Genomic DNA, 27,954 nt, shown 5'->3' with positions numbered 1-27,954 from the left:
ACCCCCTATAACAAGGCAACTCTGCAGTGAGGAATGGAAATAGCAATTAAGTAATTGCTTAAGAAGAAGTAGGAAGAGTAGCCAGTTGGATTTGCTGAATATTACATCCCACAGACCTATCTATAAGGTATTCAGTGAGGGTCACTCTTTATGAATAAATACAATTTCTCTAACATTAGCATTTCTACCTTAAGGCTTCTTATGTACTAATGGAAGCTCTACTAAATCTCATGTTTTACCCTAGGGGCAATTACTACAGTAAAAGTTGGAAAAATTACTGCCTTCATCTGGGGAAAAAAGCCCTAACAGGTAAGTACAGAAGAAAATAATCTATAGGTAAGTATATAACTACCTTAGAACAGGAAAAAAACTTGTAAATTCTACACACCTGATTCTGTAAATGGGGAGTAATTACCATGTAACCACTGAGTTGTCTGGTTATTAGAGAAAGAGAACTGCTCCAATGAAGAGTCTGGTAGGTAAGAGAGCATGCCATTCTCCCATGCTTTCAAACCATTCTTAATCTTTTAATATTATGGCTATTGAACAAAGGGATGAGGAAGAGCCCTGGTCTTCTTTCAGTATGATAGCAAAAGAGGTTTGCTGAACTGAGAAACTTCTAAGCTTCCAAGGCTGTCAGCCACTAAGAATTGTTATTTATTTGGACATCAAGGGCCCAATTCTTCCTCATATTAATGTTAATCAGAACTGTAATTGTGAATGTGAGGGCAGAATTATACACCAGGAACCTATTGCCTGATATCTAGTGTTGTGAAGTTTTTGAGAGTCCTTTTGGAACTGGTACAGGTGAGCAAGGATCTGTTGGACAATTAGTCGTGTTAGTCATGGTAAGGTAGACAAATGGAGAAACAAAATTTAAATCTCTGACATTTAAATTGAAGATAATCTCAAACGTTTGTGTTTTTTGGTCTGGTTTATGGCATCTGTAAGGAAAAGAGGGCTGCAGAAGCAAAAAAAAAAAATTACCCTCTGGAGGATTTTGGACTGCCACGGAGCTCATGTTACCTTTCTTCAGTGCTTCCATAAGTGGTTGTATAGAGTAAACATTAATTAATAGGACTAGGGAGCTCTGAGATCATAAAGGAGTCCAGCAGCAGCAGCTTTTGCCTGATGTTTCCTATGGCTGTAGCTAAACCACTTATTCTACGCTATTTTGACAGTTTGGGAGGGGACATAAAAACAATTTTAGAAAACTTGTGAGGATAAACTTCAGGAGATGGTCAGAGGCAGTTCTGTATCTGCCTGCTTTATTGACACAAGTAATTAGAAACACTGCGCAATGACCTTGGAGGTCACTCCGATTTAGGCTGAAGAGAGTTAGTTTAGGTAGGTATGCCCTATGACAAGATTCACGCTGCGAGTTTAACTGTACAGGGAGCCCTAGAGACATTTTAGATGCCTACTTTAGTTAATCAGGTTTTCATGACAGTAAATAAGAAAACAATGCTATTAATCTTGGATTACAAGAAGCGTCGGGGAAGAATTAGTGGGACAGAGCAAGGAGATTAAGTCAGCTTTCTTCTCTTACCCAAGTAGCTATGCTGGATTGCGTTATTTCACACTCTCTTTCAAATTAACAAACAAGAAATAGTCCGGAACAGATCCTTATTTGGAGTATATTCCACTGATTTCAACAGAGCTATGCTGATTTACATCAGTGAAGGATCTGTCTCAGAAAACAGAATAACCATGGGATTGGCAAAAGAGATGATCAGTGCACTGATTGAACTGAATCCCTATATAGTAATATGAAATAAAAAACACTGTTAGAAATACATGATAAATAACTATTTATCTGGTTAACAGTTACAGCAAAAGATTTACCTTGACACCTATTTTTATCAAAGGAAACGTATTCAATTAAAACGATAGTGTCCTAAATATATACACATGTGAACGCACACACAATAAATAATGACATTTAATATTGTTATATATTAAGATGTTAAATTATCTTTCAATATTCCTAAACTAAATCACAGTAAATTTTGTATCACCTATATTTGGTTGTTTCAATAAACCACAGCAATATAGACTCAGTATACACAACACAAAACAGGATTACATACAGTAATGAAAAGGGAAGATAATCCTTGAAGCAATGATGCAAGAACAAATGTTAACTGCATTAAAAAGTAACAAGATATGGTTTAAATCACCAGCAAGGGAAGATTTTTGGGTAATCTCTTAAATACAGCATATAAATCTACAAGTAAGACAAATTGTTTCTGAATTTATGCACTGGAAAGGTCAAATTCTAACCCACTCTCCCAACAGTTTAAGAAATCAGGAAGTATACATACTCATCTCAAATATGCACTAAGGGCCTGATTCTGCAAACTTCTCCAAGCAGACTGATCCCAGGTGCCCACACAAAGCCCCACTAAAGTCAAATGAAGTGTCTTGCCTAATTAGGGTATGTATCTTAAAAGCACTTGGAGGAATACTTACAAGATACTCATTGGAATAATTCCACTGGCACACTACTTCAGCATTTCTTAGCTGTTGTGATAACTTTAAAACCACAAACCAAAACCCTAAATTATTGCTGAGTAAGAAAGATATGTTAATTACATTGACCAGTCAATATTTACTGTATCACATACAATATTACACAATATAGAACTGTTGCAACTATTTACAGTACATACAATGCTATTTTGTGCTACCTACAATATGCAATATTATCATACTATCCTCAAAGTCTTAGGTTTTGTGGACTAATCATTGATTTTTAACTTGCTCTAACAAGGTCACAGAATGTAGTTAACGTTCACATAGAACACTGCTGCAGTGATTAGATCATTCCAACTTCAGTTGGAGATTTTATGTTTTAATTTAAAAATTTGATCTTTAACTTGTTTTTAGAAGTAATACTTAATCTCTAGTGAAAGGTTACAGAGGTGAACAATTAATTTTTGATTTTTAGTCTGTACATTTGACAGCACTTACCGTATAGACAGTTTCCCTACAGTTAAATGTTTTTCTCGTTTTATACAGGTGTCACAAAGCAAGACAGAAAAGGGTTTAAAATTTAGAAAATGTAAAACCACAAAATTTAGCAGGGGAACTCGGGGGCAGATGTAATAACTGAAACTATTCTTTTGTAAATTGGATGTGTTTCAAATTGAGTGTCCCTTTTAACATAGTTATCAGAATTTATACAAAAGGAAAATGCTGAATAATCCATATGAAGAGAGACAAGATTTAGACTTTTCAAAGGGTGAGAATTCTTTTGTTGACAATCTTATGGCAGTTTTTGTCAGCAAAAAAGTTTAGTTACTCTTCAATACACATTTTGGATAAAATGATTTATTTGTCCTTGTCTATATTGCTCAAAGTATATTAAAGACATGCCTCCCAGTAATCCTGCATTTGCAAAAAAAATGCAGTCAGTCTTTTATCTCTAATTTCTAATGATTAGACCATATGTGTGCAGAAGGCTGAAAAGAGAGGAAGGTTGTGCAAAATGTAGATATACAGTAATTTATAAGTACATTCCACACAACATGCACTAAACAGGTATTATCTTAATGAAAGTAACATGCACACACCAAGAAGAGAACAAATGTGGGAGTAAAATTATGTACTAGATTGTGTGAATTCCCAATTATTTTAATGGGAATTACATGAACAGACCCATTACATGTGCTTATGCATTCAAAATTTGGCCTTTGGATTAAAATCACTCAATTAAAGGCATTTAAAGGCTTCATTCTCCTCTTGAGGTGGATGAAATTCAGCCCTGTATGGAGAGCCCACACAAGGCCTATGCATGACCCTATTCTAAAGGCTTAAAAAACCTTAAGTGATATGTATGCCTTGAAAGGACTTGTGGCACGTGGGTGAATTTCAGCTGGTGACTTTATAGTTCCATGTTATCATTAATGAGCTATATATGTGTATCTTCAAAATATAGACCTGCTGTTTACATATGGTGGCAGGATTAAAAATGTTCACATGACCTTATCATTTACAGTTTAGTTATACTACCTTTTGCCGCAACAGCTTGCTAGGTTGAGAAATATCTGCATTGAATTACAATAGTATTATCCAGCACTCTTCTGAGTTACTTTACAATATGGAATATACCATGAGATCATATATTCTAGGTATTTCTAGAGCACTCCTCACTGTAGAACACAACACATTGCAGGAGACAAAAGACTAAAATGGGGTAATTCAGAAGAAAATGTGTTGATTACATGTGCCATCTTAGCACCCACTGTACAGTAGACATTAAATAATATTTTCTTTTGTAGTATCTTCACAATATTACAAGAACAAGCCACTGACAATAAGCTTGGTCCCTATGCAATTTTAATCTTTACTCTGTGAAAAATCTTCAAGTTCTCCAAATGTAAACTTTATTGAAAAAATAACAGTATATAGAGACAGAAACGTTATGAATCCTCTTCATTCACAAGTAATGGTTCCACTTCCAATGCCACTAAACTGGGTCTTCTCTTGTTCTGTTTGCGATACATAATAAATTGTGCAGTCATCTGGATATTTTGGGTAAGGAAATGAACAACATGAGATATAAAGATGTCATTTTCTGCTCTTTTAAGAACAAAAAAATTGCCAGACAGGATGAAAACCAGCCAGCCATCTAGTCCATCAACCAGTCTCGGGCAGTGATCACTTCAATTCTTCAGGTGAAGGTTCAAAACTCTCTACAGAAGATTACTATTACTATGCCTATAATGTTTCTTCCTAGCTAGTTAATGGCTAGTTTATGCTCTGATGCATGAGGGTTTATATCCATATTTTTAATTTGAACTGTGGACATTTCTAAACCATATGTGTGTAATCCTTCAAATCCTGTTTCACGTGTTCTCAATTATATCTTACAGCAATGAGTTAGTCAGTTTTACCAGTGTGGTGGTCTGGAAATTTAAGATTACTATCTTGTTGGCAGTATTCAGAATTTTTTTTAACTCCAAGTGACAGAATACATTAAATTCAGATATCCTCAGTTATGATGATCAAATTAATACACATTGGACCGGATCCTGGTGCTCATTCTGGCCCCTATATATGTCACCGGTGACTTGCAGCAGTATAAAGAAGCCACAATGACCCCCAGGTGAAAGCTCCAGCACAGGAGCAGTGTATGACTGACATTGCCCTACACTGTACTCCTTCCACCCGTAACCCCAGGCAGAGGGCTATGCTGGGGATGGAACCATAGAGAGCATTTTAGAGGCATGACGGAGAGTGGCCACAGTGCTTTGCACTTGGCCTGGTTTGGGCTGCAAAGCAGCCCATAAGCAGATGAAGGGAGCCACCATAAATGAGAGCAGCCCTTGGGGGCCTGCTCTAACTTACTGTAGGGGCTACTCTGATCCCTAGCCACACCCAGAATCTGGGAGGCAGAGACAGCTTAAAGATACCTTTTCCCCCCTCCCTCTAGGCTGCACGTTCTGTACTGTGCCTCCTGGAGGTGCAGCACAAACTCTAACCCCGTATATACAAATTTGCTCACTTTAAAACACTCCTTTCTTAGCATGGTAAAGGGACAGAACCATGAGGAGAGAACCCGGCTTTCCAGTCACTTTGTGCTAGAGGTTCAATTAAACAATGCATATTTAGTTTAATGTATTAGTATAACAGTAGTGCATCATGGCTCCAACTGGGAGATCAGGGTGCCACTGTGCTAGGCACTAAACACATGCTCAGTAAGAGATGGCCCCTACCCCAAAATAGTTTCCAAGCCAAATAAACAAGACAGAAGGTGGGAGGAGAAACCCACACAGGCACTGAGAGGTGACTTGCCGTAGGTGACATGGCAGGTCAGGGCAGAGCTAGGAATAGAATCCAAGGCCAACTCCCAGACCAGCGTCTCATCTACTAGACCAGTGGTTTTCAATCTTTTTTTCATTTGACCTCAAAAATTTTTCAAATGGAGGTGTGAACCCCTTTGGAAATCTTAGTCTGTGGACACACCTAGGGGTCTGTGAACCACAGGTTGAAAATCACTGTATTAGACCAAACTACCATTAGTGTTTATATCCAACTTTGAAGGGGTTTTGAAGGAGGAGGTGAAGTGGATGGGATCAGGAAGGAAATTTCTGTCATAGGGACCTGCATGAAAGAGGAAAATTGATACAAGGGGGCATCTGTTTACCAGGTATCTTCACGCACACAGTACAATGCAAGCCCTTATTCATACCGCTTTAGGTAAGACGGTCATACTACCACTATACTTCAAATCCCATTTTACAAATGAAAGAGAGTTGCTCTGGGAGGAAACCTGGCACATCAGATCTCCACTGGGAACACTTTAAACAAGTTAAAATAACTTGTCTAGTAGACCGTAGCAGTGAGACGTTTGAAGCTCAGGCATGCTGCTATTTCAAAAAATGTTATTCCCATAGATGCTTGCTGGAAGGTGCGGGTGGGTAGGGAGGCAATTCTCTACATCCTAGGCACAGCCCCACGAATCACCCTGCTTTCCCAAAGCTTTACAATACCCCACCTCTGGAGTCCCTTCCAGCTAAAGACTAGTCAGGATTTCCTTCAGAGACAGTAGATAAGCACTCTTATTCACTGCTGTATTAACATGGGGCTCTCTCCCTGATTAGAACTGAGCAAGTTAGCCGCATAGCACTTCTGGCTACTGTAGGTCAGGAAACCAAGAGACCAGGATTTAGAGGACCTCATCCTGCAAGAGACTGAGCACCTTCTGAGGGTGCTGAGTGCTTTCATCTCCTGATGAAGCATTAAGAGCTCTTGTGGGACTGAGTCCTTCCACCAGTGTGGATAAGGAGTTACTCCACTGAAATCAGGCCATAGATCTGGGAGTTGGGACAAAGGTGAATCTCCTGCATGCCAGCACAGACTATCATACTTAGCCCATGACCATTACCTGCCTGGTGGCCTGTTTTGTTTAATGAGATGAAGAGCATGGGAAGGAACCAATTCCAAATAATTTGCAATGTATAATTTCAGATCAATATTTCCAGCACATATTTTTATTACTAGGTGCACTTATTTGGGGATTTAAAGAATAAAATTAAAGACCGCTAAAGCTCTTTTATATGGAAGCATGCTTACTGTTCATGTCCATAACTTTCTCAATGAAAACGAAGGCCTGAGCATGCAGACAGCTTGGCTGGCTCACAGCCATACTAAATAGACAGAACCAAGTCTTGGACAGTCACTGTGAACTAATGGGTCAAAAATTTGTTTTCTAAGTATATAAAGATATTAATGTGCAATATGTGATATATGAAACCATCCTGAGAAAAACAGATGCTGAGAGAGGAGAAAGTTGTATGCTCAGTTGGGAAACTGCCCTTGCTGAATTGCCAGGTCAGGCTTAGATTCTCTGCATGATGTAATTGAATTACAACGCAATGATGTTTTGTAAAAGTATATAATGAATTCCAAACGGTTGCCCAGCAAATCACAAGAGGCAGGACTGATAAGACTCTGGCTATTGTTGCTTAGCTCTGGCTGACTATACTTATTTTTGGCCCTCTCGTAACAATGTAATCTGCGAATAACTACATTTCAATGTAGTTTGCTGACAAAGGCCGGACTTAATGTACTGCATGTCAAATAAAACAGAGATGGGGGGGGGGGAAATCTCTGTACTAGGGTCTGTCTAATCTAGGCAAAAGGCATTGTTTTGGGGATTCAATTAAAAGGTTCAAATGGGGCTGGTTGGGAGATTTCAAGATGGAAACCTAATGGCCCAATTCTGTCCATCCACATGGGTAGATCTCCCACTGAATTAAATCTCCAGGGAAATCAGTTAAAGCTGCATCCATGTGTTTGAGGGCAGAACTGGGCATTAACTATTCTAATATTTGGCATTTTATAGTACTTTATGATGAAGTTAAAGTAACTGCACATTCAGCCAAACTCTTATGCCAACCCAACCCTGTACCTCAACCAAAAGCCAGTGAAGAGTTATGACTCTTCCAATGTCCCTAAATATGAAACAAACCTGGACCACTGGGAAGAAAGTTCCAGGATCCCACTTGATCTACGGCAGGGGTCCCAATGCGGGCACCATGGCGCCCGCGGGGGCATCTAAATGCACCTGCGTCCTGGCCGGCGGTTGAGCATCCGCCGAATTTCTGCGGCATTTCGGCGGCGACGCCTCTCGATGACGCTGCTTGCCGACGACAAGCGACATCATTGAGAGATGTTGCCGCTGAAATTCGGCGGCATTTCGGCGGATGCTTTGCCATTGCCACGGTTCTTCGTCTGGCGGGTGCCAGAAGAAAAGATTGGGGCCCACTGATCTATGGAGAATGCCCTCCCCCAGCCATTTCAGTCTAGGCACTAGTCTCTTGGCTAACTTCAGCTGCCCCTGCAACAGACATATGTGCAAAAATTCTATAGAAGTCAGTTATGGAGTAACTGGCTGACAGGGGAAGCATAATCCTAACCCAGTCAGTTAGAGGTTGGTTTTGTCCTTGCTGCTTCGTATCCCAACTAATATAACTGTGGATGTTCTCAGAAATTAAATACCAGAAAAGAAAGTTAATCACTCAAAGGCAGTGATTATACACAACTGAGACACCTCTTCTCTTCCGAAGATTGGGAGATTTCTATTCGAACTCCCTCTGTTCCCAACAATCAAGAAAGATCCTGCTTATCTCTTTCTGATTTACTCATGACTGTCTAATGTGGTGTGTGAGTTTGCTAGCATTTTCTGCAACAAACAGTAATGAAGCTCTTTTTGGAAAGCACTTATTTCCATATCTTGAGGACGTCTCAAGGCAGGAGGTCTGCTGTTGTTTCTCCTTTTCTCTTGATTACAAAGTTACTTCAAATTCCCCAAGCCAGGTTGGAAGCATCTGTTTTCAATATAATTTGAACTGGAGGACTACTAGTAGGATTGGATTCAGACTCTAATCAAGTCAAAACTGAGAAATGAATGTCATGTGCACACAAGCATTGCGATTCTGGGCAGTTTGTGGCCAATATCAGAGTTCCTCTTAGGAATACATGATGGAAGGGCATGTACAAATATGCAAGTAGTGTACTGTCGTGGTAATCAGCATCAAATTCTGATTTTCCTTTTTGCAAATACAGGCAATTTTATGTTCCCAGCTAACGCCAAAAATCTCAGGGCTTTGTTTAGGGCACGAAAGCCATGTATGTCCAAACCAGGGCAAAGAGCTATGAAAGGTAACAGTCTGCTCATGCTAGAAAAATATGTCATCAGTAATAGAACTACACCTCTTAATTTCAAAACAGGCAGTTATCCTCAGTAGTGTATTACCACTGTAGTGAAGTTCTGTGTTCATGTTGTGAAGGACCTTTTACTAGAACTTCATGTCTTCGGATGCACAGAGCAGGGTTGGCTATCCTGAGTGAAGAAGTGTGTTAGTCAATCTGGAGTTTTAACAACTGAACTGTATACATGCTTTAAGCTGGTTCTCAGACTTTTTTTCACTCTATCCCAACTTTACACTTTAAATATTGTATCCCTCTTCTTCATTAGTTTGAGCTACTGACTTGAAGTTCTCAATCCAGACAGGTCAGGAATACCTCCTTTAAATGCTAATGCTTAGAGAAATTAAAGCTGGAAAATCCAGGCTCTGAGTTCCATACAATTATGGTTTGGAATTTTGTATTGACTCAATTGTTGGGATCTCAGTAGTAGCCAGTAATTCACAGAACCTTTCATTTAATATTAAGCAGGGAGGGCCTTGTGTACCAAAACTCATCCTACAGTTCTACTGTGTGCAGTTGCTTAAAGTAGTACAGTAATGGAAGAGGTTAGTTCACATGAAACTATTCTGCTGTGACAAAACCAAGGCTATGTCTACACTACTGTGGTAAGTCGACCTACATAAGAACATAAGAATGGCCCTACTGGGTCAGAAAGGTACATCTAGCCCAGTATCCTGTCTTCCGACAGTGGCCAGTGCCAGGTACCTCAGAGGGAATGAACAGAACAGGTAACCATCAAGTGATCCATCCCCTGTCGCTCATTCCCAGCTTCTGGCAAAGAGGCTAGGGGCACCATTCCTGCCCATCCTGGCCAATAGCCATTGATGGACCTATCCTCCATGAATTTATCTAGTTCTTTTTTTAACCCTGTTATGGTCTTGGCCTTCACAACATCCTCTGGCAAGGAGTTCCACAGATTGACTGTGCGTTGTGTGAATAACGTAGGTGGAGTCAACATACCTTAGGTTGAGTTACCACGGGGTCTACATCATGGGGGGTCAATGGGAGAAAATCTCCCGTCAAATTATCTTACTCTTCTTGTCAGGGGTCGAGTACAGGGATCGACTGGAGAGTGATCTGCTGTTGATCTGGTGGGTCTTCACTAGACCCGCTAAATCGACCACTGGTGGATCGATCTCAGAGCATCGATCCGGCTGTAGTGTAGACCTGCCCCAAAGCTCCTCCTTGGATGTGTTGCACTTAAATTCATAAAGCTACTAAATAGGAGCCCAAATTCAATTTAAAATGGGCTGGTTTTCCTACAACTTGCTGTATTCTTTGACTGGCTTTATAGACAAAACATGGAATTTTAACTGGCAAGAATAATGGGGTAGATAGTTATACAGATGGTGAGTGGTAAGACCAACAAATATGTTATCATTCACTAGACTTATGAAACAAAGGCTCAATATTGTTCAACAATTTGCAATCAATAAGAACAATCATCTTCCTAGAATGAGTGCACATATATAGCAATAACTAGAACACTGGAAACGTACACAATACAAATCCTAATTAAGAGAGTTCATTTAAGACCAAGTTCTTTCTGTCTGTTACAGCAGCCTGGCACGCTAACCCATGTTGTAATGTGCGCTATTGTGCATGATTCTTCAAGCATAGTAACTGACTTTAAGATACACGTAAATGCATGGGTGCATATGTTTGTACCCCTGGTGATGCACTTAGTTTTATGGGCAACTGCAATGTATGTTCACTACATATTATGTTTTCAAAAATATCTTAATATGCTTCATGTTTGTCCTTTACCTCTAGATGAGTCTGGAAATAAACTAATTTAAGATACCTTTAAAAATGGGCCAGTTTCAGTTATAATCTGGCTTGTGCACTTGGAAATACTTTTTGTGCGTTTCTCAGGTATTAAACACACATTAGCCATGCACAAATGGGAGGGTCATTGCGCACGCCTTAAATTGAAAATTTGGTCTACTGTATATTGATTACAAAAAGAAAAGCTATCCAATGTAGCTTTTATTTGGATACCTTATTCAGATTTACTGGCCCTTTTATAGAACTGGGCAAATCATTTTAAAAAAGATGACGTGTCACAATCAGTTTAGATGCAGAATAAAAACTGTATAAAATACCAATTCAATCTCAAATTATCCAATATTTACAAACACACATTTGAGAAACTCTTGCTCTAACTGAAAAAGGATACAAAAATATCTAGAAACAGAACTCCAAAGCTCCCAATGAGCCATGGAAGATGGTGTAAAAAGTAAAGGTTTCTGAGAGATTCAGCTGCAGGGATCTTTAAAACAAGGCTTAGTCCATAAGTACAGTTTCCCATCATGGCTAATGCAAACAGCAGGTAAGATGTGCCTTCCGTGGATCTTCTTTGGAACTACAAATAAATATAAAAAAAATGTGATAGGAAAATAAAAGTTGTCACATATATTACAGTGACCAGTTATGGATATTTTCCAGTTATTTTACTTTCTAACATGCCCCCACAATTTCAAACACTTATTCTTTTCCAGTTAGAAAACATTTACCTATGGTTCTAATTCTTCTGCCTCCACTAGATCTATTACTTTCTGCATGAGAATAATCGAAATCAGTAGTAATGTGCATAGTTCTGGGGAATAATGCATGTTAACTCCTGTAGCTGCAAAGCAGAATGGGACTCTAGCGCATTATAAAATGTTACTGTTTATTTCTTCAGAAATCTGTTACTCCTTCACTTTCTCCAGTGGAGCATTTTGAAAATGCTGTAATAGTTTAGTTCAGAGAGGCCTGCTGGACTGGAAATAAACTGCAGTTCACTGTGCCAAGTCTTTTTCAAAGTAAGATCAAAATGCATTCCAATGCCTGTCGTTCTCTGCATATATAAAATCTTTCACTCATTGATAAAGCTAAGACTGAGTCAGGGGTAATTTTGGTAAAAGTCATGGACAGGTCACGGGCCATAAAAATTTATGGCTCGTGACCTGTCCATAACTTTTACCAAAAATACCCCTGACTAAATCTCTACTTCTGGGGCCCCGTTGCTCCGGGGAACCCCTGCTGGGAAGGGGGGTACCTGACCTAGTGCTGGGGGTTGACTGGTCCCCGGCTGCTGCTGCCAGGGACTGCTCTCTGGATGCTGCTCCGGCCGCCTGGGGACTGCTGCTGCTCGGGCAGTTCCTAGGGCATCCCCAGGACCACTGCTAAGGCACTCCTCAGAGCCAGCCACACCAGTGGCTATTCTGCTGCCCAGGGCCGCAGCAGTGGCTGGTGCAGCTGGCCCCAGGACAGCTGCTCAGATGCTCCAGGGGGCCGCCCCCAGGACCAGCTGCTGCTTGTGTAGTCCCAGAGCCAGCTGCCTGGGGCTGCCCGAGCAGTGGCTGGTTCAGCTGGCTCCGGGATGGTGCCCAGGAGTGCTGCACAGGTGCTTCCTGGGGGCTGCCCCCAGGACCGCTGCTCAGGCAGTCCGCAAGACCAGCCACACCGGCCACTGTTCGGGCGGTCCCCAGAGGCAGCTGGCCCTGGGCCTCCCAAGCAGCGGCTGGTGTGGCTGGCCCTGGGGACCACCAGAGCAGCTGGGCATGGGTCACTCCAGCAGTGGCCGGTGCTGCTGGCTGTGGGCTGCCTGAGCAGCTGGCCCTGAAGTCAGACGCACCAGCCCCTGCAGAAGTCATGGCGGTCATGGAAAGACATGGAATCCGTGACTTCTGCGACCTCTGTGAAAGAATAGCAGCCTTATTCATTGACAGCAGGAAGATTATGAAATCAATAATGGGATCTTTGAAGTCACAGTGGATGATGTTTTAAACTCATTGTACTCTATAAAACTCTCTACATTGTTTTCTTACTTATTTAGTAGAGAACACTTGGCAATCTAGAGATATAAACTGCGTGTTTGTTTTTTATGAGCAATGCATGCCTCTGCCCCAACCTTATAAATTCAGATCTACTTCTCTTGTCCTCTCTGAAAGCTGTGCATCTTCCTGGAATTTGCACCTCTCTCTTTTTTGGGGAAAACAGTTTTCCTTCCTTGCCTCTTCCCATTTCAGATAGTCCCAAATGCAAAGTTCAGATTTCAAATGGAAATGGAAGTTTGTGTTCAGTGAGAGGAAGAGTCCAGTGCATCAAGCAACAGGAAGCACTATGCAATTTAAGTGAACTCTCTCAAAAATATACTTACATTTTTATACAGCTGGGGAAATCTAGATCCCAAGTAAAACATGCAAGATACATAGCCACAAATGAAGCCTGACATTTCGATCATACCAAGAGTGTTCTGAAAAACCAACAAAAGCACAAAGAGATTTTGGTTAAAAATGCCTTTTAGCAATTCAAGGGGTTTTAACTTACAGTTTAACTTCCTCTCAAGGCCTGCATTATGGCCACTGGTTTTATAGAAAGGGACTGGACCAGAACTCCCTTCAAAGCAGTTCAATGCTGCTGTAAATGGCCAAAGAGGTGACTGCTAGAAAGAGTTTGACTTTTATCTGAGTGGTGCACATCAGAAGCAAAGATAGTGACATGCAACAGTTGGGATTTAAATGCTAAATATTAATGCAAACTGCATCTATTCTCAATAGTGAAATAGCTAGACTTGGTGATTAAAGTCAAAATTAAGAACTACAGCAATGGCCAGCGAAAAGTTAAGCACAGCGTGGCAAGACAGCAGGAAACTTAATGAATTTTCCACTGTGTTCAACAGGAATCATGTTAGTTTCCCCACTCTGCTACATTTTGAAAATAAGAGGCTTCCCTGCTGAGCAAAGTAATTTGGATTACTGTATAGGTAATAAACCAACACTATTATGAAGATCAGCAAAATGATGGAATATACCCCTCCAGGGGTGCTGGAACAATTTTTATAGGTGTGTGTGTGTGTGCTGAGAGACATTTAACCAAACTGTAAACCACATATATAATGGAAACCACACCAAGCCACAGGCAGCACCCCTAGTTCCAGCACCTATGTACCCCTCAACTCTCGTATTAGGCAACAACAGATACAAATTTTTTAATTTATTTATTATATGGAGATATACCTATCTCATAGAACTGGAAGGGACCTTGAAAGCTCACCGAGTCCAGTCCCCTGCCTTCACACCAGGACCAAGTACCGTCCCTGACAGATTTTTGCCCCGGATCCCTAAATGGCCCCCTCAAGGACTGAATGCACAACCCTGGGTTTAGCAGGCCAATGCTCAAACCACTGAGCTAGCCCTTTCCATATCAGAGGGTAAACCTGGGTTTCCAGTCTTCAAATGAGTGCCTATGTTATCTAGTATCGATGAGAAGGTGCATTCATCTGTCATTCTAATTTACTACAGAGTTGTGCATCCTAATATATCTCCATTAGTAAGATAAAGTGCATCTTAAAAAGCGTAAATTCATAGCTTGCAAAATTCAAAAGAGGGACAGTATCTTCTCAGACTCCTGCCCCTACTCAGGAGAAGGGATATTGCATTATATGAATTATGCTCCATTTGTTTGCACTAAGTCATTACTTCCTGTACATCTTTTTCCTCAATAGGCAGGTACAATGATTGAAATAATGCAGCAGTAGTCTAGATCTAGGAATGGCATTAAGAAATATTCTCAGACTGGGAGAACTGTGAGATTATGGTCCTCACTTTTTTGAAGGAAAATCTAACCAGGTTGGGGAGAGGGGAGATTCAGGGCAAGAAAAAGAGCCTGCCTTCTTTCAGAAGATGGAGAAAGATTTCTTCAGGTACAAACTATGAAATCCCAATACAATGCAAGCTGAAAGCTTGCATGAGCGCACTCAAGATTTCTTTAGGAGAAAAAAGAACTCAATTCACTGACAGAGATTTTAATGTCTCAAATAATATTTTCAGGCCACAAGTTTAAAAGAAAACAATAGTGATTTTTACTACTGCCTTAAATGACTACAAAAAAAATTAGTTAATTAGTATATGTAGCTAAACATGTTAATTACAAATAATTAAAATTATTTCAGAATTTCCACTCATACAAACTGGAAAGCTGTGTAATGCTTAATTAGTTGCCTTTTAATAATACCGGGTGGAAATACAACCTGATGTCAAATATTAAGTCAGGAAGATTGAACTGCAAGACATCTCGACAGCTGTTTTTAGGCAACTTCTATATTTTTGGGGTCAGGGTTTGGCATGTATCCTTCAAACAAATACCCATAATACCGCACACGCAATTTCTAAAGCAATTAGGATTATCATACAAATTCCTATGAAGCATATCCACAATCCTTACCAAAATTATATGTATAGTCTTTCTGTGTAGGGGGGAGGTTAACTAAAAAACAAACTACCTTGCTAGCTTCCAGCACAGTACTCTGGTCTTGGTGTCGTAGCAGTAGCTGACTGGGTAAAATTACACACAATGTTATACACATCAGGACCCAGGTTACACAGAAATTCTTCAGGTTTATGCTGCCTACAATAAAATACAATAAGTCAGCTGATAAATGACTTGTTGGCTAGTAACATTGCTATTTGCAACATCTACACATAAAGACAAGTTTCACATTCAGTCCACTTTTTAAACTAGCTCCTTACTAATAGGTTCGGGTTTAGCTAGTACAATAATCAAAAAACTGCTAAATACAACAGAATACTTTCTTTCCACAACTATTGACTAAACACCCCAAATACAAAGACATTTGGAATGTAAATTTCATTCCATTAGTCCCAAAGGACTAATTTGCTGTTAATACAGGCTCATCCAGCAAAGCACTTAAGTACATGATTAACTAAGCATATGAGTGGTCCCACTCAGGTCAATGGGACTACTCATGCTTAAAGTTAAGCATGCACTTATGTGACTTGCTGGATTGGGGCTATAGTCGCCTATAAAGGATTTCAAAATAGCAGAAAAAAATATAAATAATTCAGTAGATAAGGTACCTCTTGTATTATAATACGGTAGTGCCTACAGGCTCCAGATGAAAGCAGCACTCCACTGTGCTAGAAGCTGTACTGATATACAGTAAGAGAAAGTCCCTGCCCTATGAGTTTGCAGTCTAAACAGCCAAGACAAAGGACATATTACTATTGCCATTTAACAGATGGGCATCTGAAGCACAAAGACTAAGGCCCAGATATTTAAAGATATTTAGCTGGTGCTACACTCCCATTGACTGACGGTCAATGGGATCTAAGCTCTTAAATCCCTTTTGAAAATGAATCCAGTCTCATAAATCAATTAGACATTGCAATATTGAGCGCAGCACCAGCTAAATACCTTTAAATATCTGGCCCTAAACAATTTGCCCAAGGCCATGCAAGAGTCTGAGGTAGAACTGGGAACTGAATCCAGATCTCTGGAGTTGCACACTACCACCTTAACCTCAAAACTATCCTTCACCTTCTAGTTAGGCATGAGTGTGATTGAAAAGGGGCACAGCAGCCGGAACTGTGAATTTCCTTTTATTTTTATTTTTTTAAGGTTATGAAATAAAAAGGAAAATCAGAGCTAAGGATACACCATGTAATCTTAATCTTGATGTGATTAGATATTACATGGATTTAAGAGCAGTTCCATATCTGCTGCCCTTGGTTTTTTATTCAGCTGGGCACGTCTAAGTTGTAACTCTGCTTTTTATTACCTTTGTTAGACCTTTAGTTTTAATATTTATATTTTGACTTAAAAATGTTACTACTGATATGGTCAGGTAATATGCTGTTCTTCCTGAGCTTTTACAATTTGAACAGAACTTTGACTGCTATTGCAATATAAATATAAATATAAATTTTTCAAGATTAAACACTATAATTAATGGCAGGATTTTATGAAGCAATTCAAGTAATTTCATTCCTTTTCCATTGGGTCTTTTTCACTATGTATAGTTACACATACAGAACACATGCAAATGTCGAGATATTTTATGCAGTTAGCAAATACAAAATAAAAAGTCCAACTTTGATCAAAATTAGGGAAACCAATTGAACAGAGCCTAATGGAAAGAAATGCAAGCTTTCAATCTTCTTTTTACATATGCTTAGATAGTTTTACTATCTACTTTCAGCTAAGGAATAAGCTAAAGCAAGCAACTAGATTCCACAAAATTTATTGCATTTTTTTTAAACACCTCTATAAAGTGACAGTCTTTCACAGAAAATACTCACAGCTATTACAGTATTTTGCCAACTAGGAATATGTAACAAATTCTGAATAGACTAGTTGAATTTAGGGACAAATATAAATTACTCTCCAAAAATGGTAAGTCATGCCCTAAGGAGGAAGAATGGGATTTTCACAGAGGCCTAAGAATACTTTAACTGGGATTTAGGTGCTCACCTCCATTTAGACCCCTCTGAAAACTCATACCTAAAAGTTCAAGAAAAGTATATCAAGGACCAAAGTATTCCACTTCATATTGTGGTAAATGAATTAATTGTTGAAAGTCTTACATTTTGTCGTCTTCTGATTCTTGAGCTTATAGTAGGCAAACTGTGAGATCACAATTATGTCCATGTTAACATAAAAGATGGCAGTGACAATCTAAAAGAAAACATAAGATGCACCTTCTTATACATTCAACAAAACAGGGCAGTCTTTTTGGAAATGAATTACATGATGTAGAGAACACAGATGATAAGCGCCAAAATTTTGCAAAAAAGCTGTTTAGGATACAAACAAGTTAGATTGCTGCAGTATATATTTACAGTAAGGCAAATTCCTGGTCTTTAGACCTGAAGCAGCACAGAGCTTGAGCTATGCAGTCCAACTACTGCTACAATTGCAAAGGTTTAAACAAATTTTAAAGGAATGTGGAACAATCCCTATCTGGTCTAGGTATTGAATCCCTTCCCTTGCTCAGAGATGTGTGTCTGTCCCACCCGGGAAACCAGAAGTTCACTTAGGAAGGCTGTGTGCACGCTCACTGCCTCCTCCATACTAAAAGGGTGTGGTTTTCTTTCCTGCTATTTCCCAGCTGGGGAGATAGAATGAGTAATGCTGCCTGAACAGGGATCTTCTGGCTGACAGCTGCAGAACTGTGTTATAAACTGAAATTAGTCTCCACCCAGTCCTGGTCTCCCTTATGGCCTGTGACAGCCTTCCAGGTTATGAAGCATACTTTTTTTTAAAGCAAGAGGGGAAAGTAAATCAGTAAAGGCAGAAAGGACTGCAGATCCAGCTAAAGTATCATTGGTATTTTTCACAGAGAAATCTTCCTATTCCTGCAATAAGTATCCTTTTCAAGTTATTCACGGATAAACCTATTATTTGACCTAGTTCCTTTCCTTTACTAATAGACAACTGGCCAAGGAAAAGGGGTAAGAGCTTCAATTTAAAAGGATATCAATGGAACCTCCATCACTGGGGATGTTTAAGAGCAGGTTGGACAAACACCTATCAGGGATTGTCTAAGATCAGTGGTTCCCAAACTTGTTCTGCCGCTTGTGCAGGGAAAGCCTCTGGCGATCCAGGCCGGTTTGTTTACCTGCCACGTCCGCAGGTTCGGCTGATTGCGGCTCCCACTGGCCGTGGTTCGCTGCTCCAGGCCAATGGGAGCTGCTGGAAGCGGTGACCAGTACATCTCTCGTCCCGTGACGCTTCCAACAGCTCCCATTGGCCTGGAGCAGCGAACCACGGCCACTGGGAGCCGTGATCGGCTGAACCTGCGGACGCAGCAGGTACACAAACCGGCCCGGCCCACCAGGGACTTTCCCTACACAAGTGGCGGAACAAGCTTGGGAACCACTGGTCTAGATAATACTTAATCCTGCCTTGAGTGCAGGGGACTGGACTAGATGACCTCTCGAGGTCCCTTCCATTTCTGAGTCTAACTTGGAGAACTGGTCTGAAATCAACAAGATGCAATTTAATAAAGCCAAGCGCAAAGTACTTCACTTAGGACAGAAAAATCAAATGCACAAATATAAAATGGGGAACAACTAGTTAGGCAGTAGTACTGCAGAAAAGGATCTTGGGTTACAGTGGATCACAACTGAATGTGAGCCAACAGTGTGATGCAGTTGTGAAAAACCTAATATTCTGGGGTGTATTAACACAAGTGCTGCATGTATGACAGAGGAAGTACATTTTCTGCTCTTCTTCGCACTGCTGAAGTCTCAGCTGGAGTACTGAGTCCAGTTTTGGGGTCCACACTTTCGGAAAGATGTGGACAAACTGGAGACAATTCAGAAGAGAGCAACAAAAATGTTCAAAGAGAGTCTGACCTATAAGGAAAGGTTAAACACTAGATATGTTTAATTTTGAGAAAATAAGTCTGTGAGGGATCTGGTAAGTCTTCAAATATGTTAACAGCTGTTATAAAGAGGACTGTGATCAATTATTCTCCATGTCCCTGAAGGTAGGAAAAGAAATAATTGACTTTAACCTAAATCTCCCTTGCTGCAGATTTAGGTTAGATACTAGGAAACGCTTTCTAACTGTAGGGACTGGAATAGGTAACCAAGGGAGGTTGTGAAATTCTCATTGAGGTTTTTAAGTACCGGTTAGACAAACACCTGTCAGGGAAGATCTAGGTATGGTTGGTCCTGCATGGGTTGGGGGATGGACTAGATGACCTCTCAAGGTCCCTTCCAGTCCTACATTTCTATTATTCTAGAACAATTTGATTTTGTTGTTAAACTACAAAAAGTTAATTGACTCCACTCACTCCCAACCCGACTTATTAGGGAAACTTCTTTGAAAATTAACTGAAAAATTCCCACTGAACTTTTATCAAATAAAGCCCATTTAGTCTACTTAAATGCTTAATTGTGTGAAATGGTTTATGCAATACAAGTAACAGTATAAAGGGAACTAGCTGGTGATACAGAATCACTCCTACTGTGCTAACAAAGCCACACAACACAATCTTATAAAAGGGTGATAATTTCCTTTTCTAGTATCTCTCTCTCTGCAACAGCTAAAAAGATATATTTTCAAAATGATAAATCATCATGTAGAAAAGATGATTACCTGAACTGGTAGTTGATTTGTTAAATAACAGCCTATGAAATTTGTAAGGTCCCCACCAATCCAACACAGCAAAAATCCCAGAGAGAGTGCTTGGTCCACTTTTCCATTCTGATAAGCAACATAAAGTTGACTATGAAAAAAAAAATCACAAGAGATGCAAACATGAAATGTTTAACTTCTTTAAATACATTTTACTTTAAAAAAGCCCAGTCGTGAGGAATTTCCTGTAGAGGGACTAAGCGACTGAACTAGTATTTTGAAAAAAAATAAGTCCAGCTCACTATTTCTGATTCTCTTAAGCTTAGAAACAAAAGGCTCAACCCTGTCCCCAATACTGCTTGCTTCTATTTTTCCATGTTCTATTTTCCATGGCAAGGAGTGAAACACACCATTTGTTGGACAGCAGAACCAAGCTATTAGTGTTTGATGTACAGTGCTGTAGTAACCATCTTTAGTAAGGCTGAAACTAGAAAAACATTCACATTTAGCAATAAAATGGCTAGGGATACACAAAACTTCTATGACAGAGGGTATGAGAGTCTATTAGGCTGATTAATGCAGTGCTCACCAATGTCACAGTTTTAATGTAAAGATGCCTTTCAAATAATATTTCAGAGGCTCAAAGGCTCAAAAATGGTTTTATTTTTCATGATTTCCAGACACCCTTTACTAGTTCAGTAACTAATATTCTCCCTATGTGGACAGATTTTTTTTATTTGAACTCGATTTCACTTAGTTGAGACATTTTCACCTACTCAACTCCTGCCATCCCCTGCCTGCATAAGCACCTCACACAGCACTGCAGAAATGCTGACTGACACTCTGCTTCTGACCCTTTCTCGGTCCCAGTGTCCATTGATTAGGAGCAGCAGGACAGTATGTGTGATATAACATGTGGTTTAAATAAATATTAGTCCACTCTCCACTAAAGACTGCAGGTGTGTGCACATATTCAAGTGTAAGGGAGATGAGGTGAGGGTGACATAGTCCATGTACATTACCACTTATGTCCCCCAGCTGTATGGGGAAAAAACCCACCCCCCTGAATGACGTATGTTTGGCTGGCAGAAGTGGTAGTATGCACAGTGCTATGTTGGTAGGAGAGCTTCTCCTGCTTACATAAAACCACCTCTGGGAGCGGCGTTGGCTATTTTGTTGATGGGAGAGCTCTCTCCCATTGGCACAGAGTGGCTATACGAATGATCTTACAATGGCGCAGCTGTCTCGGTGTCGCTGTAAGCTTGCTAACCTAGACATGGGGCCTTATTCTCATTTGCTCTCAGGGGCAGAGATTTGTGTCAGATTGGCACAATAGAATAAGTACATCAAGGTATTTTGCCAACCATCAAATACTGTTCTAAACATGATCATCATACTACTTTGGCATATGCTATTATGCAGATGGAAACAGAAATGTATCCAAGATCAACTTAAAAAAGGCAGCTTTTGAAAAAGGCTTCAGGCAAGATTACTTGTGTGAATCTGAAGACTGCTTAAGATTTTAAACTTACGGTAGTGCAGCAAACAGAAAACAGACAATGGAAATCAGTCCTATGACAACGCTCCAGTACTCCCACGCATTTTCTACACATTCTTCCAAGAGATGCCAAATCCATGGTGTTCCATTTATACACAATCTCCTATTCTCTACTGGAGAGATATTGAAAGCATGTGTATACAGCTGAGGAGCCATCATTCAAGTGCTGAGATTCAATTTCAGAAGTTTATTTTTGGCTGTTTTTACCCCATGCAAATCCGCAAATCCGTTTATCAATGCTGAATATCCTCTCTCTCAAAAGACCTCCACATCCAGACGGATGACTTGATATAGCAAATATTTCCAATCTTATAAATGGACCTGCCAAATTCAATGACACAAAATACAGCCAGTGTGACTATATCAATTTAAAAGACCAAATCGAAGTTTTCAGTAATTTGGCCACAGGAAACATTGTTTGGGAACATAAAGTCAAACAGAATAAAACTGCAAATACAGACTCTAATCCATAATGCACTTGCTTATATTTACTGCTTATTAAAAAGGACAAATGGCATTGTCCAGAACCAGGTATTACACAAGCAGATACTGTACAGGTTACTCCACACAATGTACAAATGCATAATCCTAATTTACATTACCTGTGGCATTCTAGTACTTGGGTCTGCCTTTGGTAGAGACTGACAGCTATGCAGTGGTACCAAACTTTAATATATCTGTAATGTGAAAAAACTATACACTAATCAAGCAACTCACTTCCCCTTCAGACCAAAGCCAGGTTTTGAATCGAGGCCTCTTAGGGTAAGATTAGCCCAGTCAAACAATGGGCTACCAAATACTCTTTTTAATGATAATGGGTCAGATTGTGAACCCCTCATTCACATGAATACCCACACTGACTTCAGTGTAACTGCTCATGTAAGTATTGCTTATCAGTGCAAATAAGGGCTTCATATTCTGGCTCTCTGATATGTGTATGCATTAAAAAAAACGAAAAGAAAAAAATCTGTTACAACAGAATTTGTTCATGATGTCAGATAATTAAGAATAGAATTCTGTTTAAACTTGGTCTGGAGTCTAAATAACAAAATATTGATTTCCTGTAACTTTCCAGATAAGTCCTCCTGAATATATTTCTTTGAATCAGGCCACAAAACATCATACTCCCAATGGATTTCTAAAAATTGTTTTCCCTTTATTATAAGTTTGGCATGTTTTATATTGCTGTATTTCAAGTAAAATACCCAATATTTTAAACTTTTTTGTTGTTGTTTGCTTCAGCTGGTAAGTTACATTTCTTACTTGAAAGGCTCAAGAAACATCAGTTTTTCTAAAACACAAATAAGGCATGCCTCAGCACTGAGTAAAATTAAAACAAAGAGCTTTCAGGAAGTACAAGTTTATTTTCAATATGCCACTGACCAAGTATCATGGAATGAACTAGAAAACAAGCTTTCCAAGAGTGTTGTGGAGGTGTTAGTAGCAACTCCAGAGTGAAGCCTGCATGAAGATATCACAGATACAGGGTATGAAATCCATATATCGTACATGTGGGAGTGGGCCTGGGAAGGGAATTACATGCATCAGCACCACCCTGATAAATCTTACTCTTAGGTTAATGATAGAATTTCATGAAAGTCATTTCAGGTTTCTAGAGATTTTATACACACACTTCCAAGTGCATAACGGGAATAATTAATATCTGTGTGAGAGCACATTCTTCTACTATAGGTAACACAGAACCATGTTAGATTATGTAGCCAGTCTGTAAGGGATTGGGTTGAAGCTGTTTTTATAATACAAGAAGGTATTTTCAATGTCTTTTGAAATCTTACAGGTTGATGGCATAGAATAAATGCTGTACATTATAAAACTGGGATTAGCTTTACCCTTCCAGGGCCTGTTCTATACTTCCATGAGACCTCTGGTAGCTGTGTCGTCATAATGTGGTGCAGGCTGGGGTATCACATTGCAGACGGAACTGGATAACCTTGTAGGGGAATTGATGTCACAGGACCTATAAAAAAAATACAAAAAAATGTTGACATTGTACTGAATCCCCCATTTAGACTGGCTAGTGAATGGTTCAGCACTTATTGCTGAAGTTACTGATCTTTGTAGCCATTTCTGCAAGTCACTTTTAAAGTTTAACAACTGTGTGTGGATGGTTACAGGGGAGACAGGCATGTTTTAGATACACTTGCCTGATCTTGCACCACTGAAGTCATGGACCACACCAATTGTTAGGCATGACGCCAAAGGGCAAGTATCTTCAATCATTCAAAAAGTATTATTGTTGTGATAGATTCTTACATTTTGTAAGGGTTGGTTAACAAGGAATGATCTGTGCACCTATGGCACCCATATAATCTGAACATTTAGCTGTCAGATTCCATTTCTCACAATGCCTATTTCACAGATCTGTAGAATGGGCTAGATAAATGAGCAATTTGATTAAACACTGTTCAAAACTATGGTTCCAATGCTGTACATCTATGTGGGTATTGAGTATAAGCAAGTTAATAAGGACACAGTCACCTGACTTCATTGTACCTTAACCTGCCCTCTTCCACCATGGTGCCCCCCCACCCCACCCCCAACAAACAAACAAACCAACCTGCAGCCATTACAGAAAACCAAACACTTCAAAAGGTGGTGGAGACTACATGGGCCACAAACACTTCCCAGGTGAATGAAATCTGTGTCTTTGGCCTCTTGCCACACAACACATTTAAGGCATGTGGTTATTCAGGGATTATTTTTACTTAACATTTACATGGTACCCTAACTTCAGTGTTGGAAACTTCTGTGAATTTGTTGCAATAATTGCTTGTTTCTCTTAAAGCTCCAGCTATTGGAGTAATTTTGCACAGTGCTTTGCAACTCTAAAAGTCATGATGACAAAATCATCAGCTCTGTCAGATGCTGGGACCTCTGTATGCTATCCACCCAGCTCTACTCGCTATGACAAAGATCTGGGGAAGGCTTAAAATGCACATTCTTCTGTTGCTGCTCGGATCATGCTATTCCTAGGCCAGGGTCAGTGTCCTTTTGTTCCTTTCTGGGGTTGTTTTAACTCAGTTCAGTGTTGCACTGGGAAATGCACTGTAATGAACAAACTCTCATATCTATTATGATGGTGGAATATTGCAGGATTTCCTGGTCTCAGACCAGTTTCGTCCACTTGAGGATGCTCATACACCTTTCCTTCCCTTCTGCATAGAAATTTTAAACTTTTTCCAACAACTTCTTAAAGCTCATGAGTTTACTTTTTTTCAATTAGCTTCCTCAAAACTGACTACATACCCTGAGGAGAGTCAAGAGGATAAGGAGATAGATACAACAGAAAGAGAAAAATGTGTTGTTTGAGTCACCAGTGATAATAAAAAGAAAAGAAAATGTATGGAGGCATCAATCTTTTACTTTCATCACAACTCTTTATGTGCACAACCCTGTATTTCTGTAAGAAGATAAAAAAAATGTTTCCTCTAGATATTTTACTGGCTTTTATTTTAAGATGACTGTACATACTGTAGTTACTGCCATTCAGTCATTGGAAATATTATTCTAAGTTACATTCATTTCTACCATAATGAATGACAGACTACAGTACTCAGATCTCAGAAAGACATGTAATGAGGGCTTGTCTACATGGGGAAATTGATCAGAAGAGCTATTGTGCTTTAACTTCCCACCCTACCTTATCCCAGAAAACTTCCCTAGGTAGACAAGCCCTAAGATTATATTGAAGAGAGGAAGGCTGGCCTTGTAGTAAAGTGGCTGTATTAGGACTCAGGAGATCTACCATAAACCTCCTGTCTCCCCTTGGGAAAGATGCAGGCAGGAAAATTTTCACAAGTGGCCACTAAGTTTTGAGTGCCTCTCTTCTTGGATGCCAAGCAATGAGACTCCCTTACAGGTGCCGGACTATGAATTTATGGGTTTGAAAGTAGTCCCCCCTCAGTTTCAAATAATATTGACTAAAGACAGCTTGAGACTTTTGGAGGGAAAAATCAATTGCGCAATATTTGTATTTATGTATTCCTAACAAAATCAGTGGAACTAGTCTACATGATAAGACTTACAACTTATTTCACTCACTTGATCCTCCTATTTTATTCCTACAACTCTTTAATGTTCCTATTTTCTTTAAATAATCCTTTTCCTGGTTGCATGCTCTCAGCATGGATGATTGTCTCTTTAGGATCAACAATCAAATATGTATGTATCACATTTGAAAAAAACTAATTTTTTTCAGTACAGAGCTCCCAGTTTATCCTGGTAAAATTCAGCTGGAGAAATAAGGTCAATTTTTGAAAGGGGACAAGCCATCCAGGAGCAAGGTGAGCAGTAGCAGCATGCGGGCTAAATGGCCATCTCACAGGTACATTGAAAGATTAAGAATGCTGGGTGTAGGTCAAACACAAGCTGCCCAAATCCATCCCAGAGGTCCTTGCCTTGGTTCTCAGTCTTTCAAAGAACTGGAATTCTTCAAAGATGCCACCAGGGGAGCTGGCATAAGAATGTATGGAGGTGGTTATTAAACTTTTTTTGTATTGTGATCCACTCAGAAACAATCTTGGCAATATCATTCTCCTAATCCTGAGCCCGTATCTTCCCCGAGGCAACTACAGTACTGGGTCAGAAGAAGAAAAAGTAATGAGGATGTATTAAACACCAGCAAATGAAAATAATTTAACTTTAACCTGGATGCTGACGTTATTTTGTTACACACACTTCATACCAGAGCTCTCTCTATTTCCTGTCTCTCAGGAGGACCAGAACTTTACATTTAGTTCATGAACTCTCCTTCAATTTGCTCTGCCCCATGTGCATTTGCTTCTCCTCCCTTCAATATTTATTCTGTGCCCTCTGTAAATGTGATCAGCTGAATTTACACCACAGAGGCCAAAGAAAGGTAAGAGGCAGTCAAGTATGGCCAGGCCAAAGACAGATCAAAGTGGAGCTGAGGGGAAACAAACCCAAGAGGCGGGGGAAACAAAGCACCAACCTAGCAATAGCTGCCCGGCTTCCTAGCAGGAAATCATCGGGCAAAGGGAGGGAGAAGCTCACGGGCCTTTGCCTGTTACCTAGCTCACCAGGAGGTCCCTTCTGGGGGCAAAAAGTCCCTATGAAGAGGGAGGGGAGGAAGTGAACCCCAAAAGCACAATAAAGAGCAGGATCCCTGGGGCTGCCCCCCTGCAGACAGGGATCCCTGGGGCTGCCCCCAACTGACCCCACTGCTAACACGGGGTCTCCGGCCCCCTAACTAGCCCCACTGCCTACACGGGGATCTCTGGGGCTGCCCCCAACTGACCCCCCTGCCAACACGGGGTCTCCAGCCCCGTACCCTCACAGCCCAGCGCGGGAGGGTCCCCCTGCCGCTGAATCCCCAGCGCAAGCCCTGCGCGGCTCCCTGTCCCCGGCCTCCCGCCAGCCCCTCGCCTCCGCGCGCAGCGGGGGACCGCTAACCTGCCTCTGCCGCCCCATCACGCCTGCAGCGCCAGGCCCCGTCCAGCGCCTTCCCCAGCCTCCTGCCAGCCGGCCCGGCCCGCAGGCCGCTCTCCCGGCCCCACCCAGCCCCGCGCCGGGGGAACGGAGAGCTCGGCAGCCGGAGCAGAGCCAGGGCGCCCTCTGCAGGCAGCCGGGGGCGTCTGCCCGTCATGCGGCGACACCGCACCACCGACTGGGCACACAACTCAGACACTCACTGACGCAAATAATACACCGCCCCCCCGCACAGGGACCCACACAACAGGCCTACAGACAATACACACACACAGCTGTGCTCAGACACTGGCACGCGCCCACAGCACACAGCCATGAACTTTGTCACACACACACACACCAACCCACTGACATCATACACTGCAAGCCACCATAAACAGACCTGTAGAAAACACACATGCACTGACTCATAATACACATGTAGCGACAAAATACACATACACCGCTAGAGTACCCGGGCGGCTCTAATACACAGATACCAATTGCCACAAAGGTACCCGTACACACCCCGAGTCAACATACCCGCACACAGAATTGTACCTACCACTAACGTGGAACACTATGTAATTTCATCTCCATGTAGGACACCATTAGGATATTGGAGATAAGCCTTTTACTGGTTAGTTGTGGAGGACAAGAGAAAGGATTTTCATCTCCAGCTGATTTGTGCTTAACGGTTTCCACTCAGTGGCTTATGACAGACACTTTCAACTGCCAAGGTCTGAATATTATTATTATTATTTATTATTTATTTTACTTTTTTGGTGCTTATTGTATTCTGAACAATTTCTAAGAGTAGGTCCCTCCCTGACTTCTGTGTGCCGAATAACTTTAAA

General features: G+C 40.7%; 2 protein-coding genes and 1 long non-coding RNA gene across 10 annotated transcripts in view; 2 read left to right on the top strand and 1 right to left on the bottom strand.

Annotated features, from left to right (window-relative positions):
- On the top strand, window positions 1–4,874 carry LOC123377178. The gene is made up of 3 exons (XR_006582118.1): window positions 1–127; window positions 245–336; window positions 4,593–4,874. It is a non-coding gene; the product is annotated as an uncharacterized LOC123377178 (long non-coding RNA).
- LOC123377176 (lysosomal amino acid transporter 1 homolog) lies at window positions 1,802–27,780 on the bottom strand. 5 transcript variants are annotated; one of them, XM_045029723.1, is made up of 10 exons: window positions 27,083–27,234; window positions 23,500–23,627; window positions 21,624–21,970; window positions 20,113–20,242; window positions 17,592–17,682; window positions 17,479–17,508; window positions 15,491–15,615; window positions 13,367–13,462; window positions 11,399–11,584; window positions 1,802–4,526 (listed from the first exon to the last, which is right to left on the bottom strand). In XM_045029723.1, the coding sequence occupies exons 3-10, from the start codon at window positions 21,806–21,808 to the stop codon at window positions 4,425–4,427; spliced, it is 945 nt and encodes a 314-aa protein (XP_044885658.1). In that variant the 5' UTR covers window positions 21,809–21,970; window positions 23,500–23,627; window positions 27,083–27,234; the 3' UTR covers window positions 1,802–4,424. The 5 variants fall into 5 exon arrangements, with proteins under 5 accessions (XP_044885658.1, XP_044885655.1, XP_044885656.1 ...); XM_045029720.1 differs by lacking the exons at window positions 17,479–17,508; window positions 27,083–27,234 and adding an exon at window positions 27,663–27,780; XM_045029721.1 differs by lacking the exon at window positions 17,479–17,508 and having other exon boundaries at window positions 23,475–23,627.
- VEPH1 (ventricular zone expressed PH domain containing 1) overlaps window positions 27,107–27,954 on the top strand; it is a 189,783-nt gene continuing 188,935 nt past the window's right edge. For 2 of the 4 annotated variants that reach the window (XM_045029713.1, XM_045029711.1), the window contains exon 1: window positions 27,179–27,837. The gene's annotated coding sequence lies outside the window, so the exon portion shown is untranslated. Of the gene's footprint in view, window positions 27,838–27,954 lie in introns of all 4 variants that reach the window. The other 2 variants (XM_045029712.1, XM_045029716.1) reach the window with 2 other exon arrangements.

Source organism: Mauremys mutica, chromosome 9 (assembly GCF_020497125.1).
Source record: "Mauremys mutica isolate MM-2020 ecotype Southern chromosome 9, ASM2049712v1, whole genome shotgun sequence".
In the NCBI taxonomy this organism is placed as follows: domain Eukaryota; kingdom Metazoa; phylum Chordata; order Testudines; family Geoemydidae; genus Mauremys; species Mauremys mutica.
The sequence above is the reverse complement of the archived record's forward strand: the minus strand, read 5'-3'. Positions and strand labels throughout refer to the sequence as shown.

Bases quoted from the DNA above. Each gene is read 5' to 3' on its own strand.
- LOC123377176 (XM_045029723.1), bottom strand. From the start codon at position 21,808: ATGATGGCTCCTCAGCTGTATACACATGCTTTCAATATCTCTCCAGTA. The intron at 17,683-20,112 runs GTAATCATCTTT...GTTTTCTTTTAG, and splicing joins CAAATCAACTACCAGTTCAG to ATTGTCACTGCCATCTTTTA. The intron at 15,616-17,478 runs GTGAGCACCTAA...ATTTTATTGTAG, and splicing joins TCAGAGGGGTCTAAATGGAG to GCAGCATAAACCTGAAGAAT.